This window comes from Trypanosoma cruzi, genomic scaffold (assembly GCF_000209065.1).
Source record: "Trypanosoma cruzi strain CL Brener 1047053516679 genomic scaffold, whole genome shotgun sequence".
Classification (NCBI taxonomy): Eukaryota; Euglenozoa; class Kinetoplastea; order Trypanosomatida; family Trypanosomatidae; genus Trypanosoma; species Trypanosoma cruzi.
In genome coordinates this window covers 29778-39721 of record NW_001849442.1, presented here as the reverse complement: position 1 = coordinate 39721, position 9944 = coordinate 29778, and the positions used below count along the sequence as shown (strand labels likewise).

Genomic DNA, 9944 nt, shown 5'->3' with positions numbered 1-9944 from the left:
TTTCACCATAAATCCAGCGTCATTGGACGATGCATATTCAACGCATTCCGCTGCATCGATGTATTCCTCCCCCAGTGATGCCGCGTACAAACGAGGGAAGGTCGGCGCCCCAGCCGGAGGCGTTAAAAAAGGTAAGACTGCTGCTGCTTGCAAAGGGACCTGTCCGGGAGTTAAGTACGGCACGCCGACCTCTTCATCGAGCACCTTGTCCATCAAACGAATATTCCTTTCACAAAGCCCCTAAGAAGTGTGAAAGGCAAAGAAATACCCGCCCACATTCACCCCCAAGCAAAGGCCAAGAGGGATATAAGAAAAAAAAAAAAAAAAAAAAAAAAAACGGGTTAGGATAAAAACGCGATAAAACTCAAATTTGGCTCCAGCGCGCGGATTCTCACACATACTCGTTCATTTTATCTTTACAGCCCCTCAAAGCAATAAAGATATCGCCACGACAGGAACCAATCCAGTTTAATAATAACAACAAAATAAATAAATGTGAAGATTCGTATTTCAACAACAACAACAACAACAACAACAACAACACAAAAATAAAACCGCACATCAATGAGAAAAAAAAAAAAAAAAAAAAAAAAGAAAAGGGGAGAGCACGCAAGGTGAACATCCTTTTCTCTTCCATTTTCCAACAGGACATTCTCGCGAGCATAAACGCACCTCAGGTAGAAAAACACATACACCCAAAACAAAAAACAAAGGTTTCTTACTTGGCTCTCAACATTGTATCTCTTCCTGAAGACGCTCAACAAGAAAAACCGTGCTGTTTGATCTGTTTTCCTCCACCTTCTCAATATAAAAGTACTGTGGATACCCAAGGATGGCGTTGTAGACATTTCCAAAGTGTGTATTTAACGTCTTTTTAGCTGCATAGGGAAGCATACGGTGCAGATGTCCTATCATCACACCTTCATCTGGTATCACCTCACGTACCGATTCAATAGCGTCCTCTACAGAAATAGTTTCCTCGCCCATCAAAGCCGATTCCGGCACGGCCAATTGACTCTTTTGCAGCATCGTGCGGTTGCCCTCATTCCACACCTTTAGATGCTTACTGGTCTTAAAGTTGTTTTTGTGTCGCAAAGAAAGTGCCGCCCTCAAAATTGGTGGTAGACGATTAATCAACTGATGAAGCGGAACAGGGTGATCCGGCATGAAAAGAGAAACCTCCTCACATAATATCTCATGATTAAGTACGGGATTCAATGGATCCAGCAGTAACAATTGTGGACGATCCGTTGGAATTTGACTGGCACCCAAAATACTCTTAAATTTATTTCGCTCCAAATCCGCTATCAACGACGCCTTTGATTTCTCATCATCATCAAATTTCTGTGGAAGAAGCACCCGATCCTCGCTATGGAAAACCAGTTGTGTTGGGAAAAACGGCGCAATTTGTCCCTCTGGATCATGGGCAATAACATGCAAAAAGTCCATGCTTAGTTCAAAGATCTCACCATGAAGTCGCATGAAGTGAACAAGTCCTTTAAAGGGTCGCAAAAGACGTTTTTGCTCTTTACTTAGGGAGGCGTAAATGCGCTGAATCGGCACCCACCGCCACGGGCCGACAGTACTTCCGCTGGTAAAAAGAGGGACTTTGCGTGCTTTTCTATTCGACTGCATAATCTGTTGTTTTGCTTCCCGCAAGGAAGGGGGTGGGTTAAGAAACGAGGCAATGTGCTGCAGTAACTCTGGCTCCGGGGAATTGGCGGCATTGTAGTCACTCAGACTTCGTGGCGCAATTCTTCTTGGAAGACGTCGGACATAAATGATATCGTACTGAGAGGGGATATAAGGACCGTCAGATTCATCATCGGCGTATGACATGTCCGTGAGCGGTGGATCCTTTTTAAAACCATCTCCTCCACGCTCCTCCAAATTCCTTTGTGTTTCGTCACCAAAAACATCCTCCTCCTCCTCCTTAACTTCGTTCGCGTCAAAGAATTCACCCTCCGCGGAATACACCTCATCTTCATCGGTATTTAACTTCTCGCCCAGCTCCGTATCCTCTCCCTCGTCTGTCAATGTCGGTACCGATTCCGCATCAGAGCTGAGAATGTCATCCACACCAATCAAGTCATCTCGTAGCGCCGCCGCTATGTTTGCCTCCCGTCGTTTCATCTCGGTTTCAGGTGGAAGCGGTGTGTCTGCCTCCAATTTATCCGCCTTCTCCTCCTCAACAGTAGATTCATTTGCGTGAGGAATCTCATTTAACTCGCAGACGGACGTTGAATCCAAAGGCCGCGCAAAACTATTCTTCGTTCCATCGTCCTGTTGAGCGCGTCGTGGTGTGTTGGAGTTCTTTGACGAATTCAGATACATATGCTCCGCAAACAGGTTTGAATCCTCGCCTCGGCACACCAACTGAAAGATATGTGAGTATCGCGTTAGTAATGTTAGCACCCGCCGCTGTGGGACACTATTCAGTACGTCCAGATCCTCCTGAGGGAAACCGTCAATCCACTTCACCAGGGAAAATGGCGCACAACGTCTTTCCTCCAGCTCCGCCCCTGAAAGTGATTTGTCGCTCGGAAACCGAGGCAAATTTCGTAAAAGAATCTCAAAAATTTTCACGTCAACATGAGACTCTCCTGAACGACCCTGCTTCTCTTGTTCACGTGAGGGTGAGGGGATTTGTCGCGAGACAACTCCGCCTACTGTCGCTCGGTACTCCTGATTGTGGCGACGCAATAAACGATCCGCCTTCCCACACCCCGGGTAATTCTGAATGAAACTGAAATCCAGATTTAGTTTCACCGCCGTCTTCTGAAACTTGCCCGTCTTAAGCTTGAATATCATGGGATACTTTTTAAAGAAAAGATCCACGACGCGATCCTTCGAAATGTGACTTTCAAAGCACTGAGCCACTTCCGGAGACATCGCAGCAAGAACGTGACGAGTTTCCACAAAAAACGTGGGCGTGATGTGCACAAATGCGGCTGCCACTTCAGATGGTGGAAAAAGTCCCTTCGATACATAAAGGGACTCGGCTTCCTCCAGATCGGGTGACAAACGTCGTGGCTTTTCACCATACGGAAAAAGCGTTATCGGCTCCTTGTCCAAAAGAAAATACAGGGTGACAGGGAGAAGAATGCGAGTAAGTTTCCACTCCTCAATCTCCGCGGACGTGAGAGGTGGCTTTAAGACATCCAGCGGGGTCGATCCAAAGCATCCGCGTACCAACACATAACTTTTTGAACGCGTGATCGCGCGCTTCTCGAGGCAACGCGTTTGCATGACATCACCTGAAGCGGCGGTGCTCGCACGACAACTTTTGTCTCGTCGAAGGCCATCAATGCCCTTCTTGTTGCTCTCAATCGCATCGTGATTGGTCGCACGGCATGTGTACGCAGCGTCTGTGAGTCCCACTCTGGCGCCATCTGCACTAATAATAAACCAATCGGGCCTGCTTTTCACTGCCTTGGAAAGTGCCCCAAATGAGGAATTCTGCAGCTGCGACCGTAGAGTCGGCCCCAGTGCACGAAACAGCGCATAAAGAGGCACGGTATTGTCACCCCCTTCATCACAAGACCCTTTTCTTGGTAAAAGCTCCAAAGTTAAGATGTTTCTAATTTCCTCCACAACAGTGTTGTCGTCCCAGTCGATATCATTGCTCTTCGTTGATGCTGTTGCTGACATTTTTGTTGTTGTTGTTGTTGTTTGTGGTGCGTCGGCATCCTTCAATGATTGGAGTGGATGCCCTTCACTCCCTGTGGTGCATCCTCGCCTTGCAACATGCCATGCTGGATAGAAACAGTGAGCGGACGCCGCAGACACCACGTCAAGCCGTCGTAAAGCAAAGGTGAATGCGCGGTGAGAAAATGCACTCCACACTCGAATTTTCCGCATGCCTTCTATTTCCTAATTCCCACACACGCAAAGAGAGGGAGAAAAAAGAGAGTGCGTGTGACTGTAGAGAGTGGGAACAGGAGATTGGCAAAAAGAAAAAAATACTTTTAAAACAACAAAAACAACAACAACAACAAAAAAAAATAAATAAAAAGACGCCCCTCGCTTATATGATCGCCGTAAGTGACGGCACACACACGCACACAAAAGTCATGCCTTAGCTCGCACTTCTTTTCGGCAAACACTCCAAGCAACGGGAACACCGTACATGCGCCCCTGATCTTCTTTCCCCTTTCCCAGTGCTCTGCTGTCATGTCGCCTCCCAGCGTCAAACCCCTTAAAGAAAATAAATAAATAAAAGCGGCCTTATAATTCGCCAAAAAAAAAAAAAAAAAGAAAAGAAGTAAGATGGAAGGCAGAGCAGTTCACGTTATCCGATCAGCTCCACCGAAAACCCACGCCCGTGTGAAGAAAAAAATCAAAACCAAAAAAAAAAAAAAAAAAAAAAGAAGGAGTAAGTGACTAGACGGACTCACTTTGTTTCTTGAGCCACCAATCCCGAAGCAAAAGAGATATGAGGTGATTGTCGATGGGAATCTTCTCCGTCTTCGGTACTTCCTCTGCACCTACAATTTGTGCATGGGCATCGTCAACAAACACTGGACAAGTAAAGACAACACCAGTGTAGTGGTGAAGCAAAATGACAAGAATACGCTCAAACAAGTCACGACATTTATCAATCAATACACACGAGGCGGCGGCGTTGTCACCACGCTTTGTTGGCTCCATGACACGCCAATAAATACCGCCAACGTTCTTACCCAATTGCGACAAATGATCCCCTTCGTTCGTCTCGTAAACAACACCGTGCGGGTGAATGGGGACAAGACACATCTGTGTTGGGTCAAATTGCCCCCGCGGAAGAGGACTGAAGAAGCTAAGAAAGGAAAACAAAAGATATCCTGGCTCAACTGTCTCGCGTGGATGCGGGTAATAATTAAAACTGAACAACGGAGACATGTAAGAGCAAAACTTAGAGAAGGCAACAACCATCAATGTTAAGACATACGGGGTGAGTTGTGAAGATTGAACGTTAAATTGTTTTAGAATCACCTTCATGAAAATAATAACGGGGTGTGCTGACTTGCTGGCGTTCAGTAGTTCCTGCAGTACTGCCGATGCCTCTACGGCTTCAGTTCGGTCAACCGTTACATTCACGTCAATGTGGTTTGCCGGGGAAATTAAGCGAAGTGTGCGTGCATTATTGCTACAAAATGCGGCATTTTGCTTTATTTGCAGCCCCAGTCGACCGACAAAAACATCCCTGATGCTGATCAGTAAGTCTTGCTCCTGCATCAATGGCAGCGCCAAGGAATAGCATGAGGGATACGGCAAAAGAATAGAGGCCTCCGTGTTCGCTATAGAAGCTCTTAACAGCCCCTTTATTTGTGTTAACTTCTGCGCACCGTTATTGCCAACGTTCCTTCGCAGAAAGTAGTCTATAGAGGGATGTACCTGTTTTACGAGCGTAATGTCAACAGCCGAGTCATAAAGGGCCGTGTCAATAACGAAGCTGCCGTGACTAAAGACGTGTAGAGTCTTAAGTTCGCCAGTGGCCCCCACGACGCGGTCTTCAGGAACAGCTGCCACTTCTTTGATAATATCTTTCAGGTCCTCAACAAGTTTGTCACATGCCTCACGACGTGCAGGCGACATGCCCGCTCTGAAAACGAGATCCCGAAGGTCGCGTGTGAGTCGTGTCGTTGCCGTCAGTAGCAGCAGATACACGTCGTCCACAGCCCCGCCATGACCGCTTGCACGCAAAAAAAGAGAGAGGAAGCCCTTTTCTCCGGCACCTTTCATTTCAGTAAAGACGCCAACTGTCCCGATGCAAAGCTGCAGCCGCCGTGGCAGTGACCAACGGTAATTGTGATGATAAGTACCCAAAGTAAAATTTTATTTATTTATTTATTTAAAAAAGAATGGAAAATAAAACAACACACAAACACACAAATAAAAAAGTAAAGTCAAAGACGCTGTCAGGAGGCACCGTTGACTCAATTTCTTCCTTTTGTCTTTCAAACCTGCGCACACCAACCGCAGCCACAAGAAAGAGAAAAAGGGCAGAAAGAAGAAGAAGAAAAAAAAAAAAAAGACAGGCTCACACCGCCCTGGCACACACACACACACACAATAAAAAGAAAAGATGACTGGCATTCAATGCACCACCAACACCAAATAACACCCGGCGCAGTTCCCAAAAAACGCACAAATTTCGCTGCGTTCCACACACAAAGTCATATCTATAAATAAATATATAAATATCGTCACGGAAAAGGATAAAATGACGGAAAGAAGGGGAAAAAAAAAATAATTAATTTTTGTGCCCGCCCCTCCCCCCACTGCCCCCTCCCTTTTTTTTTTTTTACTTTTATTGCCCGTCTCGCACCTCTTCTTATTTCGTTCTTCTTTTTTATTTATTATTATTTAATTTTCGTTTTCGTTTCTTTCCTGTTTCTTTTCCCCCCCTTCTCCCAAAACGAAAAAAAACAAACAAAAAAAAAACCGTTCGTTCTTCATTCACCAATTCAAACAAAAATCATGTGGAACAGTGCCGTGAAAGAACATCAACAGCAACAACAGGAAGCCGTTGTCTGAATATGTATACATGTATATATATATATAGATATATATACATCAATGCACATGTCCATTGCAGGCTTCCTGAGGCTCCACAATCGAAGGCACATCTTCTCCATAAGAACAAACAGAAGGAAAAACCAAAAACATAAAACAAGGGAAAACGAAAAGCAGCCAAGAAATATTACCCAACCAGTTAAGTGGAAAAAGAGAGAGAGAGAGGGAGAGAAAAGGTAGAAAAAAAAAAAAAAAGATCTGAAAGATACAAAACAACAACAATAAACACTTTCGTGCATATTTTTCAGCCATCCATTTTTATTTTATTGGCTGTTGTTGCGTGCCATTGATATCGTTGTGTGTGTGTGTGTGTAGGAAAGGTGTTAGAGGGCGCACCGCACGTTTAGTCCAGATCGTCAACCTTTGAAGAGAGGTCTGCATCCCAAAAGGTGCGGAACGTCAGTTTCTCCGCAATTTGAAGCCCAACATAAAAAAACCAAGAAGTAAATCGAAGCCACAAGGAACGACGCTGATACTCCTCATATTTTACCTCAATGCTTGTCTGCAGATCTTTAAGGAAATGGCCCTCCATCTCCCGTGCCATCTCATACCCCAAATGACAGAGGCAGACTTCCATGTTCTTGTTGCTCATCATATCCCAGTTGTAACTTCCCACGGAACACCAAATACTGTCAACCACCACCGTCTTGGCATGCATAATCTGATCCCCCTTGTATTCATAGATACGAACGCCTGCGGCTAGAAGTCGTTCGGTAATGTAATTCGACGCGTGCCACATAAACCAAGGATCGGTTGTACAATTACTTCCAGCAAGAATGCGTACATCAACACCACGACGAGCAGCATACAGAATAGCACGCAACAATTTTCGATGCGGCAGATAATAAGGGGTTGTTACCCACAATCGTCGGTGCGCCTTTTGAGAGACCTGCCAAAAGGCATACGGAATCGACCAGTCCCGTGTGTGAGGGTTGCAACATATGATCTGAGTAGCATTGGGCCGTATCTTGTCATATTCCTCCGCCCCAGGAACAGGATCCGCATCACTCAGTGGTGCTTTGGACAGTGGCCTTTCAGCTAACCGTCGTTCCAACGCCGCCTTGGCTCTGTTAAGCGCACGCATACGATAGTGCTCCATCCTTTGCTTCATAACTTTTGATGCCCCGGTGTCCACTGCACGTTCCGTAGGAAATTTAGTGCCATCTTCAGAGTAAACATGAACCAAGTTTTGTGGTAACAACCTCGCGGCTTTTTTTGGATACCACCGCATAAATAACTCTAATCGCTCGCGCTGACGCTTCCATCGAATGCGTTCCATAAATCTTACCCTCTTCTCCTCGGCCCTTTCCATTTGTTGTTGCAGGTACAACTTTCCCCTTTGCTGCACAGATTTTGTCATGGGTCCAAGAAGATCATCTGTTGCGTTTCTTCCTTGCTTGTAGCGACGAGCCATTGTCGTGGACGCAATTTTTCGCCAACGTGTCCAGCTCCACTGCCACGGCTTTGGTGCCTTCGTGTCCTCGTACGCCTCACGGAGGTGTGCCACAGCCGGGCCCACTACCGAGCAATGTGTATCGCGAAAGCGACCCGTCCCGCCCTGGCTCCTACCGCAGTATTCATTGCCAATATTCAGTCCACCACAAAAACCAATTTTGTCATCCACAATGAGGATCTTGCGGTGGTTGCGGATGGCAGGGCTGCGCTCCCACTTCATGCCCCCAAACAAATACGGCAAAACATGATGTAAAACAGGGCGATGTTCAATAACATTAGCCCCAGACTGTTTGAGCTTGTCAATGAGACGACGTCGCCCCGTGATGTTTCCGCCGCAGTCGTACAGCAACTCGCTCTGGCACCCACGGCGCTGCGCAGCCGCTATTTTTTCTACTGTCATCTGGCCAATACGATCATCCTTGCAAATGTATGTTTGCCAAAGAACACTTCGCTTGGCTTCATCCACAGCCTTCCACATGACTCGAAAGGCCTCAGCACTATCACGATAAGGAACCACCGTGCTCCCATTCGAAACACGCCCCAAAACTGCCAGGTTTCTTTGAATGCGGTCCCACCGCACATGAAAGGGCAATCCATTGCAATACACCCCACGAGCACCATTCCCAACAGTGGAACAAACGTCCTTAAAATCTTTATTGACAGATTCACACAACTCGACACCACTGCTATGGTTGTTAATACGGCCAACTGTATTGCTGCCTCTCTTCTCACGCAAGGGAGGAGGGAGGAGCCTCTCAATATTTAAGCGCTGAAGCGCTACACGAAATTTACAACCAGACGTTGGCATCCCCTAAAACGACAGAGGAAAAACAAAACAATCAATGGAATTGCACCCCCTTCTCTCTCACCTTCTCTGTGAATATATTTGATCTATTTCTATGTGTACACCAATAGCTAAGAAACAACAACAACAAAGAAAAAGAGTCGTTGCTGCTCCTTTTGTCTTTTCCCTTTTTTTTTTCCTCAAAAAAAAAAAAAAAAAAAAAAAAGAGGGCGGAAAAAAGAATTCCCATAAGAAAAGGTTTTCCTTTTGCAGTCATCGTGCCGCCCCAAATACATTCACTCACACCAGCCGCTCGTCTACTCCACCTGGACGGTTAATCTTTCTTCCTTTCCTACACAAACCCGCAGACATCGCTACGTATCTCGGTACTTTTTGGCTCTGTTGACGCGCTTCAACAAGGCACCGTCCTCCGACTCCAAAATAAGGCGTTTCCGCCGCTCTACCTCTTCGTGGCGTTTCCGCTCAAGAATCATTCGTTCCTCCTCTGTCTGTGTAGGAAACTTCAGCGGCCACCAATCGGGGAAGTTCACCCACTCCACAATCTCGGGAACCATGTTGCTGACTATGCGTTTTGCGTCCAACCCCACGTCTTCTTCACCTAACGATAAGAAAACGGCCTGTCGTTTGAGAAAATCTTCCTCCTCCAATGGCCTGTTGTCATAAAGGTATGCCCTGTACATGGGCTGCAACTCGGGCGATACCCTGTGAATAGGCACTTGTTGCAGTTGCTGCTGAGACAAAAAAATTTTCAAACGACGCTTGTGATAGTACGTCATGCCATAACAACCAGCTGTGTACAGAACCCCGATAAAGGAGCCAGCAAGCACGCCTTGAGAAATGGTTCCCATTTGTGATGCCATTGTCAATACGACGGCACCCGATGCTCCAGCTATCATAGGGTAATGCATCCGATCGTTATATTTATTACGCACTACAAGCAAATGATGGAACGCTGTGGTCAAAAGTCCTACCGCAGCAAATGTGGAACTGTAGCGCCATAACACCCTATAGCGACCGATATATCGTCCTTCCAAGCGTGCTTGACGAAAACCCAGTGCTAAACCCAATACCGCACTATAACATGTCACGGGAAAAACACTTTGGATTAAACCCCTACGCCAGCGCC

At 46.3% G+C, this 9944-nt stretch overlaps 5 protein-coding genes across 5 annotated transcripts, besides 20 other annotated features; all 5 read right to left on the bottom strand.

Annotated features, from left to right (window-relative positions):
* Tc00.1047053506631.50 (hypothetical protein, conserved) lies at positions 1-213 on the bottom strand (the record flags this gene model as incomplete). The annotated part of the gene is made up of 1 exon (XM_801142.1): positions 1-213. A coding segment is annotated over one exon (213 nt), but the record flags the coding sequence as incomplete, so codon positions are not given.
* Positions 1-1060: a sequence feature (heterozygous, Esmeraldo-like haplotype).
* Positions 309-337: a microsatellite.
* Positions 512-543: a microsatellite.
* Positions 570-598: a microsatellite.
* Tc00.1047053506631.40 (hypothetical protein, conserved) lies at positions 730-3861 on the bottom strand (the record flags this gene model as incomplete). The annotated part of the gene is made up of 1 exon (XM_801141.1): positions 730-3861. One exon carries the CDS (start codon positions 3859-3861, stop codon positions 730-732), a length of 3132 nt encoding a protein of 1043 aa, XP_806234.1.
* Positions 1061-1661: a sequence feature (areas merged during assembly that could not be assigned to a particular haplotype. This can correspond to areas where the two haplotypes were merged or to regions with more than two copies in the genome that were merged during assembly.).
* Positions 1662-2026: a sequence feature (heterozygous, non-Esmeraldo-like haplotype).
* Positions 2027-2272: a sequence feature (areas merged during assembly that could not be assigned to a particular haplotype. This can correspond to areas where the two haplotypes were merged or to regions with more than two copies in the genome that were merged during assembly.).
* Positions 2273-9944: a sequence feature (heterozygous, Esmeraldo-like haplotype).
* Positions 3632-3673: a microsatellite.
* Positions 3973-3998: a microsatellite.
* Positions 4240-4264: a microsatellite.
* Positions 4330-4372: a microsatellite.
* On the bottom strand, positions 4384-5724 carry Tc00.1047053506631.30 (hypothetical protein, conserved; the record flags this gene model as incomplete). Its single annotated transcript, XM_801140.1, has 1 exon — positions 4384-5724. One exon carries the CDS (start codon positions 5722-5724, stop codon positions 4384-4386), a length of 1341 nt encoding a protein of 446 aa, XP_806233.1.
* Positions 5817-5836: a microsatellite.
* Positions 5969-6017: a repeat region.
* Positions 6166-6186: a sequence feature (AT_rich).
* Positions 6223-6244: a sequence feature (AT_rich).
* Positions 6275-6384: a sequence feature (A-rich).
* Positions 6520-6559: a microsatellite.
* Positions 6705-6755: a repeat region.
* Positions 6902-8821, bottom strand: Tc00.1047053506631.20 (cardiolipin synthetase, putative; the record flags this gene model as incomplete). The annotated part of the gene is made up of 1 exon (XM_801139.1): positions 6902-8821. The coding sequence occupies one exon, from the start codon at positions 8819-8821 to the stop codon at positions 6902-6904; it is 1920 nt and encodes a 639-aa protein (XP_806232.1).
* Positions 9000-9023: a microsatellite.
* On the bottom strand, positions 9172-9944 carry Tc00.1047053506631.10 (hypothetical protein, conserved; the record flags this gene model as incomplete). Its single annotated transcript, XM_801138.1, has 1 exon — positions 9172-9944. A coding segment is annotated over one exon (773 nt), but the record flags the coding sequence as incomplete, so codon positions are not given.